Raw genomic sequence first — 18,585 nt, forward strand, 5'->3', positions numbered from 1 at the left:
AAACTTTACACTAAAATTAGGTATTTACACTTTTAAAAATTGCAATTAAACCCTCAAACATGTCAAATTGAGATAATAAAGCTCAAAAACATATAAATTGCCTATTATTACAGGTTATTTGTATCAGTCCAGCGACCGGTCGCCATCTCTGGCAGAAGGCGACCAAGGTCGCCTTCTCCCGGGGAAGGTGACCAGTTGTGGTTGCTGGTGACGTTTTCCAACAATTTTTGACCAGTAACTTGTTAGTTACTGGTAAATTTGACATGTTTGACCAAAAATAACATATTTGAAGGTTTAATTACACTTTTTAAAAGTTTAGGTGCCTAATTGACTTTTGGTGTAATGTTTAGGGGCATATTTGACCTTTTTTCAATATATTATTTTATTTATTGAAGAGAAAAGTGTAAAATAAACCCTTAAACTTTAGCCAAACGTGCAATTAGGCCCTTGAACTTTAAAAAAGTGCAATCAAACACTCGAACTTGTTATTTTGGTGCGCCTAAACCCAATAACAGTAAGATTCCGACGAGTAGCTTCTTTTTTTTTTTAATTTTTTTTATCGCTTATTAGCATCAATAAGTTAAACAAAAAGTTGTTTACTAAACAGTAAACACGCGTTTTAATTGTTTAACCAAATTAACTAAAGTTGGCCAAATAAGTCACCAGTTAGTCGATAAGCTCTTTAAAGTTGGCCAAATAAGTCACCAGTTAGTCGATAAGCTCTTTACCGTTGGCCAAATAAGTCACCAGTTAGTCGATAAGCTCTTTACCAAACACCTTCCACTACCTCTCGCGGGACTAATATATACTCTTTTAATCTCTTGACTTGTAAAGTTGGCCAAATAAGTCACCAGTTAGTCGATAAGCTCTTTAAAGTTGGCCAAATAAGTCACCAGTTAGTCGATAAGCTCTTTACCGTTGGCCAAATAAGTCACCAGTTAGTCGATAAGCTCTTTACCAAACACCTTCCACTACCTCTCGCGGGACTAATATATACTCTTTTAATCTCTTGACCACAAGTTCTTTCTTTCTTAACCTATTGTACTACTAACTCTATCCACTGAGGCTCGAATCCACCACCTCTCGTATAAAGGGAAGGGTTTGATGCCACTGGACTACAAGGTCCTTGGCATAAAATACTCTATATTATTAGAACAATCTTAATAGGTTCAAAGTTTTATACAATTTTTTTTGGGCCTTGCCATGTGAATTCTGCAACACTCAAAATAAAAGTAAAACAAAATTAAAAATCAATTAATAAGAAGTCAGAGTGGTCGTCAATTGGTGGTCACTATAACATGTATGTGGGCACACAAGTAGCACATAAACATGCTTGCTCTTTTCCTTTCCTCTTTTTAGACAGAGTAAAATCTGAAAACTCACCTATGTCATTCAAATAAGTCAAAAACTCCCTCATTGAGTAATTCCTTATATAATTTTTCTTTATTAGAGATAAACCGATGTGCTAACTAGAATACCATATGGCGTCAACGCCGTCAAGTCTTAATACTACCGATCTTCAACTATATGTTTTTGAAACCCCACCAAGGGGCTTTGCATGATTGAGGATATTGTTTATGGAGTAGATTTGCCAACTATTTATGTAGAGTAGTTAGTTTTCTTAGTCTTTCTTTCAATATATTAAAAAAATTATATTTATTAGTTATTTAATCAATCAACTACATCACGAATTAATTATAAAGTATTGTAAAAAAATTTCTCAAAAATAAATAAATACGGAGTATAACAAAGAGTTCACACTAAGTCACTAATGCCTCCTCATGAGCAAAACATTACTAAGTGCTAATTGGACATACCAAAAAAATAAAGGAAAAAGAATTGTCTATAAGGTTGTATGGCAAAATTTAAACTTAAAACCTAATTGTGACAAACAGATAAAAGTTAACAATATAATAGAGTAAAATTAAAAGAATAAGACTAAATGTTGGAATACTACAATAGTCAAAACTAAAAATGATTTTTTTTTTCTTTTTTAAAAAATCATTTTCCCTTGTCCATAAAAGGTGAAATTCCCTTGCCTCCATATAACGGTCCAACAAGATAGTGGAGGGATAAATCACTGTATAATTGCCCGTGTGTAAGAAATCCGTTTCCCTATCCATCAAAAACCTAAGTATTCTGAAGCTAACAAAATGAGAGGTTCCAAGGCACTAGGAGCAAATTTTCTGGCAAAAAGATGACAGATTGATATACTGTGGCCATTATACAGGCAGCTATGACCTTCAAGGATCCTCTTCACGAAATCCGGTGTGATGTCTGATCTCCCAAAAGTGGCAGGGTGGGCGCCACCTCGAGACCAGTCGGCCCAAGTGATGCTTCGGTTGGCCAAGACACTTCCGGCTTGGATGGCTAGCATGGTCGGGAAGTAGTGCTCGTCGACATAGCAATGCGGTTTGCAGAACTCAGCAAACTTAGGGTACAATTTCGTGTCTTGTACAATGTAGAGGGCGAGCTTCCTGTTGATCTCGAACCACTGTGGTCCTTTTCGCCAATCTGTAATGTTTACCTCGGGTGCCATGTTCGGGTTGTAACGCCCTCGCCCATATGGCCCCGGGTCATCAAATGCACCAATGAAACTGTGTTTTGATCTCCTTAAGTAGCCATAGATGACAGTGAAGTTGAACAGAGGAATGCAGGACTCTGATAGTAGAACAAACCATTCATTTCTTATATCCAGCAGTGCATTGGCTATAAGTCTTCTCTCTGCATCACAGATACTCATAGTCCCCCATTCTGTAACCTACAGAGGATGGAAAACAAATGATTTAGACAACTTCTTCATGCAACTTCAGTGAAACAATGCTGAATAGGTTAAGATTATAGAAATGTATAATCGTACAAGAAGAATTAGCATAAATAAATAACAATAGGGGCAGTTGGTTTGGTAACCACAAGGTTTTAAGTTCAACTCACGGTCAGAGCCGCCTATAAGCCTATTGGCTTTTCTTGGTTTGAGTGGATTAATCAAGGCTAGTTTACCTGCCGGCTAAGGTTATCGGGCAAGGTTTACTCAGTGCACACCCTCGAGTAGTGGCTGCAAATTTCCTCGTCATCCAAACAAAAAAAAAATAACAGGGGGCAACTTTAGCTAAGTTGGTCAGGGTGTTGGCTCGGCAAACCGCAAGGTTGCAAGTTCGGCTCCTACTAGGAGCGGTCTATTGGTCTTCTTAGTTATAACCCGTAACTATAGACAACTCAGGTTGGTTTACCTATTTGTGGTCCTTTGCCAGCTAGGGTCACAAAGCAGGTTTACCCAGTGTTCCTTTGCCAGCTAGGATCACAAATCAGGTTTACCCAGGGTTTCCCTCATCACCCGAATAACAGTACGAATGATTGGCGCCATCCAACAGTAGTATAAAAGGTTGGTACATATGACAGAAATCCTTTAGAGAATCCAATAACAGAGAAACTTTAAATGCTGACCAAAATTTTCCTCCCACTTCATTCTGCAGGTCATAGTGACACCATATTCCTAATCTATGTTATTTAATTCCTTAAAGAAAAGAAAAATTGAGCTGTGATCCCATCTCCATGAAAATAGAAATCGAGTACATAGGCTCTGTATGATCTACAATTCTTTTCGACAATTAACAGTTTAGCATGATAAATATCTGCGTGCTCCAAAGTTGGTATAGTCAAACAGATGATTATAATATTAAATGTTATGTAAGTCATACAACTATACAAGCAGCTGCTATGCAAACAATAGAAGCAAATACACAACGAAAACCAACATAACAATTGAGTGTGCAATCTCTGTCAACGTACCTTACTAGGTATCTGCCTTCCATAGAAAACCGATGAGGGTGTGAAATCAGCTTCAAATGATGGCGAGGAATGGATGTATATCGAAAAGAGCCCTCGTTGCCCCTTGAAGAATCTCTCCCAAAGAGGCGACAATGGCAATGGCCCTTTCGTCAAGAACATAAACGCAATCTTGGGAACCCTTTTGAAGGGGTACTTCTTTATTTTTGGCACCAAAGATGCCCTCCAAAACAACTCTTCATCAGACATTGAATGTGTCAAATTGGTTGGAGGCTTAATCCAATGCTCCAAACCATTTGGCCTTGTTTGAATGCAGGATTCCAGACTAGGCTTCACTGTATTATTCACTACACTAAGAGCTCCAAACCCCTTGATTGTATAAACGCAGACCACTGAAAAGCCAAAACACAGAAGCAAAAACAAATGCAAGAGTCTCTGTGGCAAAACCCTAGGTTGGCCTCCCTTGCTTATAACCACTTGTGGTGGATCTTTACCTCCCTCCATTCACAGAATTCTCAGAATTGCATCCAATTAACTACCAAAAAAACATAAATACTCATCTGGGTATGCACTATTTTTGCATCAAAAGCACATGTAAAATCATTACTCTAGAACAAGCAACCCAGAAATTACAGCATGAATTTCAAATACCAAACTTTCAACACAAAAAAAGTGAAATGATCCCAGTCACAAAACCAAAAACCAAAACCCAAAACCAAAAAAACAAAAACCAATAATCTTGAATGGCAGCACTTCACACCCAAGTTCAAATCCTTTAATTTGATCACATAAACCAAAACCCAGAATCTTCAAATTGCTATTTACAATAAATTCTAAATATGAAGCAAAGTTTCAAGCTTTACCATGGAGAGATTGAAGGCTGAAGCTTCTCTTTCTTTAATCTTTCATGAGAAAATTTATTGATGGCTAGTTGTTGAGGATAATTGAGTGGCACCAACCTAGAGATCTTTCCACCGCATGGGAGTTAGAGATGGTGAAATTACACCTTGAGGTGACAAGGGCCAAGGGAAAAGGCATTTTCTTTCTTTATAAGGTGTATTATTAAGGTTTACATATTAGCACTCAATGAGAATAGGAATGTTATAAATGTACCATAAATAGCTTTGAATACCATTTAATTGCCTGGCTTCTTATTTAAGGTGTGTTTTGAAAAAGAAAGGGTAACAACGACAGAAACCATATAAATTCTTGAAAAAATGCCGCAAAGGTTGTCCACTGACCACAGTGGTACAGTCCAGAAGTCCACTCACCTGCCTTGATTGTGATGAATGTGGAGTTTATGGGCCTCTGTGTTTTGAAATTGAAAACCGTTGGTTGTTATTATTATTTTATGTTAAAATTTAAGGAAGTTTTTCTCTTAAATATTTAATTATTTTTTTGGTGCTTTAAGCCTTTAGGGAGAGGAGACTTGCCTTGTAGGGAGAGGAGAAAAAGAAAAAGAAATAGAGATTATTTTTTCTTTTTTTCTTCACTAAAAGAAACAAAAAAGAATCTTTTTTTTTTTCTGAAGAAGCATTAAACGTGCACCAGTTGATACGTCTTGCATACCATTTTTTAACGGGATTCACAAAAAAATCAATCTTTTTACAAATTCAATTTTTTTCTCTCTCCTCTTATCTCTCTCCTCCACCTCACATAATTGTCAGGAAAAAACCCTAAAAAAATAGATGTTGGTGATGCCCTTAGCCAAAATCATGAATGATTGATTAGCTATTATTATTGTGTGGGAATAATACGCACCAAAAAAAATAGTGTGGGAATAATTATATTGTATCATATATGGAAAAGCCCGCAATCGTTATTCTAGTAGGTAAAGGAACAGTAAATCATTTCATGCTTGACTGACTCAAACTACCAAGACCAATAGACAACTCTCACAAGGAGTCGAAATTAAAACTTTGTAGTTATCAAATCAATCGTCCGACCAACTGGTTGCTCTGCTAGTAGTTTTATTAGAGATAAAATGTGCATTGAATTGAAATGCTGGCTTTAAAATTAGAGCAACATGCTTTATGTACATTATATTATTTGTGCGCTCTGATCTATTCAATGCTATTCAAATAAGAAATGGCATATGGATGATGTGTAAGGTAATTCATGCAAACATAGGGTGCAAAGAATTTCCAGCCTAAGAGTTGCTGCATTTCTGTCAAGCTCAAGTGGGTAATGTATAGTAGTCTATAAATTAACTCCCTCTTTATCACAGGCATCTTGAGGAACACAAACAACAATATTGATTAGTTTAATTTAAGGATAGTTGGTTGTCAAATTATGTTTTGTCTTGTCATTATTACTAGGATGATAGTGTTCAAAATAGTGGTTTTCTTGTTACTGATCACCACATTTTGCAATGGAAATGTGAAAAATAAGCCAATCTTTGGTCACAACATTTCAAATCTTCACACAAACCATTCTGTCACAACCATTCAGGTATTGCGTGCTAATTTTACTATTAGTATGTGTGTTTATGTGATTTTTTACCGTATCGATAATATCGGGCAAAATCATATACACTATTTTTTGTTATGTTGGATACTATATATATATTAACACTAGTTCAATAGTATACCTGGTACAAGTAGATTTGCTAGTATTTACATGATTGTATCATATACTACTGACACCGATATCGATCAACACCGTAAAGAATCTGTGTATGCATATATATTTGTTTAATTTCTTCAAAGATTGTTTAGAGTGAAGATGGCGACATCATAGAATGCATCAACATCTACAAGCAGCCAGCATTCAAGCATCCTGCTTTGAGAAACCACAAAATTCAGGTATTTCTAATGATGGTTTTCCCACATTAGACCATCTGATTTTATATATATATATATATATATATATATATATATATATATATATATATATATATGATGTTACATATATATGAGAGTTTGGTAAATAACTGTTATCTGATTGGATTAGTGAGTTTGACTAGTTGATAGCATTAACTGATTATAAAGAAAGATATGTGGTAAATTAACTCTTAGATGATAGTTGATTACATACAAAATGAATTTCTCAAAAAATTGATCTAAAGTTTTGAATTTTAACCGTTGGAGTAATAAGCTGTTACAAAAAGCTAAGTAATCAAGCACTTAACAAAGTTAAACAACTAATAGTGGTCAAATAAACCAAAATTGACTGATAAACTAATTATATTATCAAACAGGGCATGTATGCTTTAATACTTCTTGTGTTATACAGACTAATTCTTAATGCAGATGACACCAAGTTATAATCATCAGACCACAGAACAACCTAGGAGGACATCCTTCACCAAACAAAGGAAAGAAGGCCTTCCTCTCACTATAACAACACAAACATGGCAAAGAAGTGGACGTTGTCCTAGAGGAACAGTTCCCATTAGAGGGGTGAGAAACCAGAACAAAGGAGTAGAAATCAGAAAGAAGCCTTCCATCTTTCTTCGTGATAAAGGGTCAGATGGTGATAGGAAGTTATACCTCTTACACCAGAACCGTTCGGTAATTATTTTTCTTTTGAATTACTGTCATGAGTTTGGTGGCATTCTCACTATTGGTGCACAATTATGAAAACTGTCACTATAGGTGCATATATAACTAGCTAGCTTCTTCTTTTTCCAGCACTTTTTGGTCGTTTCGGTAAGAATTTGATAAAATTTGATTTTATCTGACTTGTGAGTGACCAAAGTTTATGTGCAAAAATGTATATTCATATGGCATGTTTTTTTGTCAAAAGTGTGATTTTAAAGGTTTTTTACTATAACTTTAGTCCTTCACAAATCATGTGACAAATGCGGTGAGATTGAAAGGACCAAAAATAATTTTTTTAAAAAAAATAAAAGTCACATCTATAGTGACAATTTTCATAGGCGTAGACTAATAATGAAATGCTACCCAAATCAAAAGTGACAAAAATTCTTTTTTGGTTCTTCTTCTAATTATTTTTCCTACGAATTATGTTATAGTTGGCTATATTGCACACAGAAGGGTTCAGCTACTTGGGAGCCAAGGGAGACATTAGGGTTCATAATCCCCATGTTCAGTCAGATGATGAATATAGCACTTCTCAGGTTACTCTCTCTGGTGGTGGGCCTTATAATGCCTATGAAGAAATTCAGTCCGGGTGGGCTGTGAACCCTAGTGTATATGGAGACAGGCAAACCAGATATTTCACTTATTGGACGGTACATAAATAAAACAATTCGAGATTATTTTTAAATTAAATAGATAAATATTTTTTTGGGTGATGAGAGAATCGGCAATCACTATCTGAGTGTGTGCATAGAGTAAAAACTGCCTTGTGATTCTAGCTGGCAAAGGACCATAAGAAGATTAACAAATCTAGGTTGTCCATAACTGATCGGCTCAAACTAAGAAAACTAATAGGCTACTCCCACTGGGAGTTTAACTTAGAACATTATGGTTACCAAGTCAACAATCTAACCAACTCGATTGGAGTTGCCCAAAAATAAACATTGTTTAATAAGTACTTTAATTGGTTGGTTATCAAATCAAGGAATTCTCTAAAGCCTTCCCCAATAGTCATTTTTGGACCAGTTTTTGAGGAGATGGGAATGATGTGGAGGAGAGAGTTAATAGAGAGAGGAGAGATGAGATCGTTGTAGTAAACAAGGTTTTTGGTTGGAATTCTGGGGCCCGCAATGGAGAACAACAGAACAAAAACATCCGCGCGTTGTGCGCAATCTGCGCGCCCGCCGCTGGGCGCGTGGGCACGTTAAGCACTTCGTGTTTTAATTTTTTTTTAATTTTTTTTTGTTTTGTTTCAGATTTTATTTTGTTTTATTTTTTTTTTCTTCCTCTCTCATTTTTTCTTTCCTAATTACACGTGTAAAAACTTCTCAAAAATCAACCTACCACTATTGAGGATGGCCTAACTAGAGAGTCAACCAATCAAAACACCTAGGCTTAACATACGTCTAAAAGATATTAGCAATATGTCTTATTAGTTCATTATTTCAGTAATTAATTTATTTAATTTGAGGACTATATTTCACTAAGGATTTTGTTTTGTTTTGTTTTGTTTTTGGGGGGAATTTTTGTGTCATAGGTTGATGGTTCAAATCATACAGGCTGCTTTGATCTCACCTGCCCTGGTTTTGTTCAAACTAGTCATGAGATTGCACTTGGTGCAGCTATCCATCCCATCTCATCCCCAGATGGCCTACCCCATGAAATTTCTATATACATCCATCAGGTCAGAAATCAAAATATATCTCTTGAAAAGTGTTTATTTTCTCACTTTTGATTCATTGATTATTATAAATATTTTACATTTATTTCTTGACTATCATTTAAAATAAAATAATAATAATGCATGACTATTAAATTCCAGTCATATTTGATCTTTTGACCAATCTTTCAGCCAATCTTAACTAAAATCTCCTAAATCACTAGCATGTGAGTTATTTGAAATGGTATATGGTAGGGCATCCTCAATAGTCAATAGTATTGATTTTTTAGGTGCCAATTAGGATAAAGATGAGGGAGAGAGGAGAAGGAAAAAATAAACCTAAGCAACGGACGCGTGCACTGTACACGCCCAGCTGGGCGCTGTTTGTGCAGATCACGCACGCGGTTGTGCCTCTCTTCTCCCTTTTCTCTCTCCTGCGAGCTCCACAAAGCAGATTACGCACGCGGGTGTGCCTCTCTTCTCCCTTTTCTCTCTCCTGCAAGCTCCACAAAAAAACCATCTCTTGCAGGCAGTCCCAAGCATTCTTGCTCCTCCCTCTCTCTCCTCTAAATAAGCTAATAATTCCTCAAAAATTGAACAAAAATCACTAATATGGTTGCTCTTAGAAATTGAATAGATGTCTGACTAAGGTTATCAATAAATTGAGTGAAATGACCAAATATGGTAGGAATTAAGTAAATAATTATGCATCGATGTGGAAAAGCTAATAGTTACAGACTAAGTGAGAATGATATACAATAGTTGAAGGACCAAAAGTGAAAAAAAAAATCGATTAAAAATAATAATTTTACTTAGCTTTACCCTCAAGCTCAAAAATACGTTCTCTAACCATTTTCTTAAACACTAGGATCCATTTACAAGTAATTGGTGGGTGCAATACGGAGAAACAATTATTGGGTATTGGCCCTCAGAGCTCTTCAAGGATTTAAAATATCGTGCCAAGACAGTTCAGTGGGGTGGTGAGGTTTACAGTAGCTATTTAGGCAATCGACAACCACACACAACAACAGCAATGGGAAGTGGGCGCTTTCCAGACATCATATATGGGACGTCTGGGTACGTCAAAAGAATGAGAATTCTTGGGAATTCAATGGAGTTTGTTCCTCCGAGCTGGGTTTATCCCTACACCGACGAGTATAGATGCTATGGTATCTTTTATCTTAACGATTATAGTGATGATCCCGAATTTTACTTTGGAGGTCCCGGAAGAAATAAATTATGCCCTTAACATTGTTGAAAGAATGTACCATGTTTCCTAGAAATAAGAATCCTTCTTGCATTATAGAATCACGAAGGGAGAATATTAATACTTACATGAAATCATGTATGTTTTATGCTAATGATTTACAGCATAATATATGTTTGTTCAATTCAATTGCGGTTATTGTAACATTACATTTTATTATGTTGGATATAACATTAATGAGAATTGAAGCATGTGATTCATCTCAACTAAAAGTTTAAACTGATAGTTAGATTGCACATGGCTCTGATACCAAATTGAAGCATCATCTCAACTAAAAACCTAAGTTGATAGTTGGGATTGCACATTTATGTTTATATTATATGTTCAATAATGAGAAATTAAACTATACAAGCATTACACCTTTAAAAAAGATTTTGTTAACAATATACAATTTCTTATAAACTAGTCTATATATACATAATTGTTCAATATTGGACTAACATTTTCCCATTCACGCCTCCACGGTACACTTATAAAAGCAATTTATCATTTATACATTATCCGTTTTTAAGTATGTAAATATATGAAATTAGTTTTCTTACTTAGAAATTTTAAATTCACTTACACGGTTACACCCAATTAAAATTGTTTTAAGACCCTACTTAAGTTCATGTATCAAAATGAGTAAAGAACAACTTATAATATTATTTTCAACAATAACCGGCCACACACCATCAAAACAATGAGAAGCGGAAAGAATGACAATAACAAATATTTTAGTGGAATTTATTTTCTCATATTAAACTTGTCACTATATACATATGAGGATAAATGTTACTTAATTCTCCAAAGGGTAAATCTCAACTAGTCACCTAACGCAAAATAAAGTTTATAAACTTTGTTCTGCTAGTAGTTGCAAGGTGCATGGTTCGAATCTTACCTAAGACCAGAAAAGTGAGGTATAAATTTGGCTCTGTTGTAAAAAATGTATGAATTTGCCCTTGTTGTAATCTTATAGGCATCAATATACAAGCATTTGATAGCCTATTAACCCGTAGAGACACATCACATGACATGAGCGTTTAAAGATCCTTAATTAAGTTTTGAGCTATGGAGGGACTAAAATGGAATGTATCATGCCCCTAACATAGTTTTTTTTTCTTTTTTTTTTTGAGTACTATTGATTCTGTTACAATGTAGTATCTGTTCATAGCTACTTTCTCAAAGTACTGAAGCACAAGGCGCCTCCACTAAGGCTTGAACCACTCCCTTCCACATGGGAGTGTAAACCGAGTGTCACTAAACCACAAGGTCTTTGGTTGCCATTAACATAGTTGAAACAATAAGTTATTTAGGTATGGTCTTTAAATAATTGGCATATACAACATAAACAAACCAAGATGAATTAAAACATGCACCAAAACTTATGAGTACTAAATACAATTCACATAAATATTAGAGTTTATTACCAAAATGATCACTCGACTATTACGAAATTACCAATTTAGTCCTCGACAATTTTTCGTGCCCAATTAAGTCCCTCGACTTTGAAAAATTTAACAAATTTAGTCCTCCGTTTATTTTGCCGTTAACATCCGTTAAATAAGGGCCAAATTGGTAATTTTGCTATAGTCAAGGGACCATTTCAGTAAAAAATCAAGGGATACACTACAAATAAGCCATTGTTCTATTTGAGAACAAGCAATTAGGCCATCCAACTCAAATAACCCCCAAATAAGGCATCGAATTCAGAAAAATAAATCAATTGAGCCACTGAACCCCAAAAAAAGAGTAACTAACCCATTTTTAAAATTTCCGGCAACAAATTCCAGCACCGGCGACCATTTCCGGCAACCGGCGGTGACTCGGTCGCCATTTTCGGCGAGGGCAACCAAAAATGGCCGCCCTCGCCGGGAAGGCGACCATTTCTGGTCTCCTTCTCCAGGAGAAGACAACCAGACCTTGGTCACCGCCGGTTGTCGGTGCCAGAATTTGTCGACGAAAATTTTAAAAATGGGTTAATTGCTCTTTTTTTTTTTTCGGTTTTAGTGGCTCAATTACTTTATTTTTTTGAGTTCGATGGTTTATTTGGGGGTTATTTGAGTTGGATGACCTAATTGCTTGTTTCCAAATAGTACGATGACTTATTTGTAGTTTATCCCAAAAATTAATTACCAATTTGGCCCCTTGACTATAGCAAAATTACCAATTTGGTCCTGATTTAACAGATGTTTAACGGAAAAATAAACGGAGGACCAAATTGGTTAAATTTTTTAAAGTCGAAGGACTTAATTGATCACGAAAAATTGTTGAGGACTAAATTGGTAATTTCGCAATAGTCGAGGGACCATTTTGGTAATAAATGAGGAGATAAAAGGTCATTAAAAAAACAGACAAATTTGTGTTTAACACCAACAAGGTTAGCATAAAAAAGTGACAAAAACTTGTGTGAGACCATTTCACGGATCTTTGACCGTGAGATGGGTCGGACCAAAATGAAATATAATATTTATACTAGCAAATGTAATATCAAATCAGGAATAACATATTTATTATTTATATAGAAAAATGTAATACTTTTGATATGTAAACGTATTACATTTTTCATAAAAGTATTACATTTTCTTTTATAAGTGCACCATTACTTAAAAAGAAAAATATAATACTTTTGATGAAAAAAATAATAGTTTTACATCAAAATATAAAAATATTATATTTACCCTCAAAAGTATTATGTTTTCCCTTATAATTAATAAATATTTTATTTATAATTTAATATTACATTTGCTATTTTAAATATTATATTTACATATTGACTTGATTCGACACGATCCGTCTCACGGAGGGTTTCAAACAAGTGTAACCTAAAAAAGTTGGTATAGTCAAAGGTGGTACGTAAGTTTAAGAAAATAACAATTTGTGATGATTCATCATTTAATTTGTACAAAAATTTAATTTTTATAAATAGGACTGATTAAGCACGTTAATTATTTTAAATTAAATTTCTAAATACTCTAAGATGGGAGTTGGATCACTGAGGGGGTGTTTGGTTGGGTGTAGTTTGGGGGGAATTGGAATTCATTGAATTGCAATTCAATGAATTTCCAAACTACATTGTTTGGTTGGAGGGAATTGCAATTCCCTCCAAATGATGAATTGCAATTCAATGGAGAGGAGGGGCAATTTTGTTAGTGTAAAGACAATTTTGCCCCTCCTCACATACTCTTTGTTTTTTTTTTTAATAAATTTGAAAGAATTATTATTATTTTGAAAGAATTATTATTATTATTATTGTTATTATTATTATAATTTTATTATTATATTATTATTATAATTTTATTATATTATTATTATTATTATTACTCTACTACTATAACTACAACATCTATTACAACACAAGGGCATTTTAGTCATTTTGTCGTTTCTTACCTTTCAATTCTCTGTACTTCTATTCCTGCATACCAAACACTGTAATTGCAATTCCTACTTTATTTATTGAATTGCAATTCCACCGAATTACAATTCTTTTCTCCCCTAATTCTCTCTTCCCAACCAAACGTCATGTGAACAATTTTTTATTTATTTGTTTGTTTTGCTTGCGTACGGCAACAAAAAGTGCAACCAAATCTTGTTTAAATCTACTAGGGTCTAGGGGTCATGTGCCTATTTTATTACGGAGTACTTTAATATAATAAAAAAAAAAAGGTCAAAATTTCTCCATAATAATTCTTTTTTTCACTTGTTAAATAGAATCTTTAACTTTTCACAAAAAATAATCCATCAAACTTTAACAAATTCTAATTAAGTTTTCAAATTCAGTAAATTTACCCATTTAAAGTTTTAAACCATGTTATTTATAACTAACATGTTACCACTAAAATTATAATAATGTAATATCATTTGTATTTACATGATCATTTGATTATTAACAACCTTCTTTAGTCGAAGAAGGCGATTATCGCATTTCCTTCTTTACATTTTAAGAAAGCAATGACCGCCTTCCTTTGAGGAATGTGGTGGTGAACATGATGACGATAACAATAAGGTGGCGATAGATAGAAAGTTTAAATAAAAAAATATAATTTTAAAAAATAATGTAACTGATATAATCAATATGATTACCTAATTAATAAGTTTAGATGCATCAAAATGATTAGTTAAAGTATTTAGGGTGTGTTTGGTAACCCGTAAAATGACATCCGGAAAATGTTTTTCGAGTTTTATGTGTTTGGCAACGTCCGGAAAATGTGGTCAACGGAAATGTTTTCCGTTGACCAATGAAAATCAGTTCATTTTTCCGGAAAATGACTTACGGAATTTTTTTCCGTAAGTCATTTTACGGAATCGCCAGAATAGCTGTTTCGCATATTTTCGACCAAAACCAAGCCATATCACCCATGACCATGGACCAAGGAGATGGGAAAACCGCCGAAAACCTTTACTACATTTTTTCTTATTTCATTTATTTTTTAAATTTTTTTTATAAATTCTATTTTTTATTAAATCACATTATTTTAATAACTATTATAATTTTTTATATTTTAAATAAAACAATTAAATGTTTAATTATACAATTCTCTATTTTTCAGAAAATGAACCAAACACACTAGGACAATTTTCCATAATACATCCAAACACTGGAAATGAAACTATTTTCCGTGACTCATTTTCCAGAAAACATTTTTCAGAAGTTATTTTCATGCTTTCCAAACGGACCTTAATTCAAAAGTTTAACTATTTACCATTAATAAAAAGCTAAAATCCAACTTGCAGAAAAATTAACAAGAAGATAATGACTCTGTTTGATAAATGGCTGTTGGCTGATTGGGTTGGTTGTTTGGGTTAGAAGGTATGATTTGTTGATAATATTAGCTGATTGTAGAAAGTTGTTTGATAAATTAGCTGTTAGCCGATAGCTGTTTGTAGGGATGTCAATTGGGCCAACTCGCTGGATTTTGAACCAGCCCTGCAGGGTTGTTGGGCTTATCGGCTTGGGCTAAATGGTTTTTCATTTTTTTCTTTTTGGGTTGGGTTGGCCCTAAACCTAAATTGCGGGCTGCTGGGCTAATCCAGCGGGTTGAATCACTAAACAAAAATTGAAAAATAAGAGTGGGTATCCAAATGGACCACAATTGGTGGAGCGGGATGAGTTAAAAAAAAATTACCTACCATGTCAGAATGGAAGAATGTTGATAAAATTATGTTTAATGTTTATATATATATATATATATATATATATATATATATATACATACATACATACACACACACACTCTGTGTGTGTATATATTTACAATTATACATATTTAATATATAATTATATATATATATATATATATATATATATATATATTACCTATCATGTCAGAATGGGATAATGTTGATAAAATTATACATATTGAAATTTATTCGAGCTTGAACAAAATATATATATATATTTTGAATCCAGCCATTATAATACTCCGTAGAATAAAGTTCATGTCATCAAATCTTTCAACTGTAATTTCAATCATTAAGTTTGTCAAATTATACAATTATACATATTTAATATGGAGTATATAAGTATATATATATAGTATGTGTGTGTACTGTACATATATATGTGTGTACTGTAGACACTATATATATATATATATATATATATGACATAATCCAATGGTTTGGTCCGATAGCTCGTCGGGCTAACTCGACTCAATTCGATAACTTTTTAGGACCAGTCCATTTAGCTCGATATTTTATTGGGTTGATTTTATCGGTCTTAACCCTATAATTTTCAAGGTTTATTGGGCTAGCCCGTTGGTTTAGGGCCCAATTGACATCCCTAGCTGTTTGGTGTAATTTCTTTTCTCAAAAAGTTAATTGAAAAGGCTGCTTTGAGTAGCCTTTACAATTTTAGCATTTTGGAGTAACAAAAAGCTTATTAACCAAACAATTAATAGTGGTCAAATAAATCAAAATTAACTGATAAGCTGATTATTTACCGAACAGGGCCTATATAAAAAAGCATAGTAGCGCCACTAGAATCAGTTTTTTTATGCCGTCTCTTTCTTCTATTGGCCCTTCTATACTATTGTAGTTAATTTTTTTGTGTTCTTGAGTTCTATCCAAAACTGGGTCCACTGTCCACAGGTCACAGCCGCACAGGCGCTATTCGGTTGAAGTAGTTTCATCACTACGGACTATGGACTACTTTTTTTCTCACCTTTTTTGTTTTGCCATTCGTGGAACTCTTTCTTCACTTCAAATCTCAATCTCCTGGCTGCTTTTTCCATTAGATATTCTTAGGAAATTACAGCCTTTTTCTTGAAGCGTGGATTACTGTGATTTTAGTTGCTAAACGATTCAGTTTTGGCTTCTGGGTTTGAAGAATTTCGCGTGTTTTGTGCTGCCTGGTAAGTTTTTTTGCGTGAAGGAATCGATTTTGGGGTTTTACTTGTGAATTTTGATTTGGGTTTTGATGTGTGCTGTTTTGAATATTTTAAGTTTGGATTGATAAGAATTTCTGGTAAGTTTAGCTAATAGTTAGTTTTGTTTGTTATAGGGATAGATAGAGATAGAGATAGAGATAGAGAGAGGGTGTTGAAGCTGATGAGAAAGTCATGGGACCAATGTTCCCAAGGCTTCATGTGAATGATACTGAGAAGGGAGGACCAAGGGCTCCTCCAAGGAACAAGATGGCCCTCTATGAGCAGCTTAGCATCCCTTCTCAGCGTTTCAACCCCAATTTGATTCCTCCTCAGGTAAATTTTGAATTCTTCTAACACCTTTTGGTTGCATGTCTACAGTATATATATATATCTATCTGTATATGGTAGATTCTTGTTTTGTGAGTGTACTATGTTAATATGTTTTTGAGTGACAAGTAAACTTGCAACCACTACAAACCCTGTCTTGAAATCTTAGCCGGCAAAGGATCGCGTAAATGAACTTAGGTTGTCCATAACTGACAAACTCAAACCAAGAAGGTTAATAAACTTGTAACCATGTGGTTACCAAGCCAACAACTTGACCAACTTGGTTGGGTTGCCCTTAATATGTTTTTGATGTTATGGACTTATGGGTAGACTCTTGTTTTGCGAGTGTACTTTGTTAATATGTATGTTTTTGAGTAACAAGGAAACCTGCAGCAACTATCCCAAGGTGTGACAATGTAAAAACCCTGCCTTAAAATCCTAGCCAGCAAAGGAGCACAAGGGGGTAAACCAACCTAGGTTGTCCATAGCAGATAGGCTCAAACTAAGAAGGCCAATAGACTTATAACCTTGTGGTTACCAAGCCTACAGCCTGACCAACTTGGCTGGGTTGCCCTTACTATGTTTTTGATGTTATGGACGTATGGTAGACTCTTGTTTATTTTTGCACATTTCATTGTTTATGTGAATTTACTGACTTTGCTGGGCAATTTATTTCTGTAGGGTAATGGACATGAAAGGAGTATGCTGTTTCCATTGCATTTGCCTTCACCGAGAACCTCAGCTGAGAAGTTACATGCTTGCTGTTCTGATTCTACTCAGCTGACACAGTTTGAATCTAGAAAGAAAGCGGTTGGAGATGATTCAAGAGTTTGCATCATTGTTAACTCTAGTACAGATCAAGGTCCGGGGAAATTTTATAGTAAATCAGATTGGGAAAAACTTGCTCCATCGAGTCCGGCTGGTTCAGTTTGCCCTAATAAAGGTTCAAAGCTCAATATTGGAATAAACACAAGACAACATAAGAGCCCAAAACAAGTTGTGGCAATCAGAGGACAACCCGTTAAAGCTGCCTTGAGTGCTACAGCCACAGATAAGCCAGTGCATCCTTCGAAACAAACTGATGTTCTCTTGGAATATGATCTGAGCGGCCCTTTAGATAAGAGTGGCATAAACTTACAGCCAGAAAACATGGATGATTCTCATGTTGGCAGCTTTAATGGTGATGCTACCATAATTAGGGATGTGGAGGATGGAAATTCTTCTATCCTAATGAGGGATTTTCTAACAGAAGAACAGATGATTACTATTAATATGGTTAGTGATACAGAATCTCAGAAAGACAAGGGATATAAATCGCTCCGAACAGGAAATGTTTGCCCCGGTGAAGACTCATCTGAGACTTCCATGGTCGGTTGTATATCTGGAGTGGCCATAATTCCTGATGATATTGTTGGATTAATCGGCAAAAATCATTTTTGGAAAGCCAGAAAGTCTATCATACAGTAAGTCGATCTATTGGGCTATTTAATTTGCTGCGTTTTCAAGGCAACAAACATGATTTCATCTTAATTACATACATAGGATGCGGATATTCTTTTGCCCTAGTGAGCTTATATTAGATGTCACCCTATTACTTTCCCGATTGTGTCCTTGAAGTGATCCCCCCCCCCCCCCCCCCCCCCCCCCCCCCCCCCC

At 34.7% G+C, this 18,585-nt stretch overlaps 3 protein-coding genes across 3 annotated transcripts in view; 2 read left to right on the forward strand and 1 right to left on the reverse strand.

Annotated features, from left to right (window-relative positions):
- Nucleotides 1-1,896: 1,896 nt before the first annotated feature.
- Nucleotides 1,897-4,854, reverse strand: LOC116006482 (glycosyltransferase BC10-like). Its single transcript, XM_031246878.1, has 3 exons — nt 4,650-4,854; nt 3,790-4,321; nt 1,897-2,761 (listed from the first exon to the last, which is right to left on the reverse strand). Exons 2-3 carry the CDS (start codon nt 4,288-4,290, stop codon nt 2,123-2,125), a joined length of 1,140 nt encoding a protein of 379 aa, XP_031102738.1. The 5' UTR covers nt 4,291-4,321; nt 4,650-4,854; the 3' UTR covers nt 1,897-2,122.
- Nucleotides 4,855-6,105: 1,251 nt separating this feature from the next.
- Nucleotides 6,106-10,237, forward strand: LOC116005901. Its single transcript, XM_031246135.1, has 6 exons — nt 6,106-6,237; nt 6,504-6,592; nt 7,130-7,298; nt 7,763-7,981; nt 8,866-9,012; nt 9,857-10,237. The coding sequence occupies exons 1-6, from the start codon at nt 6,106-6,108 to the stop codon at nt 10,235-10,237; spliced, it is 1,137 nt and encodes a 378-aa protein (XP_031101995.1).
- Nucleotides 10,238-16,295: 6,058 nt separating this feature from the next.
- The window catches only part of LOC116006480 (ELF3-like protein 2), a 5,809-nt gene continuing 3,519 nt past the window's right edge, over nt 16,296-18,585 (forward strand). Inside the window, exons 1-3 of the mRNA XM_031246875.1 lie at nt 16,296-16,587; nt 16,737-16,935; nt 17,611-18,392. Coding sequence (XP_031102735.1) covers nt 16,795-16,935; nt 17,611-18,392 — 923 coding nt within the window. The 5' untranslated portion in view covers nt 16,296-16,587; nt 16,737-16,794. The remainder of the gene's footprint in view (nt 16,588-16,736; nt 16,936-17,610; nt 18,393-18,585) is intronic.

The sequence above is a fragment of the Ipomoea triloba genome, chromosome 15, assembly GCF_003576645.1.
Source record: "Ipomoea triloba cultivar NCNSP0323 chromosome 15, ASM357664v1".
Classification (NCBI taxonomy): Eukaryota; Viridiplantae; Streptophyta; class Magnoliopsida; order Solanales; family Convolvulaceae; genus Ipomoea; species Ipomoea triloba.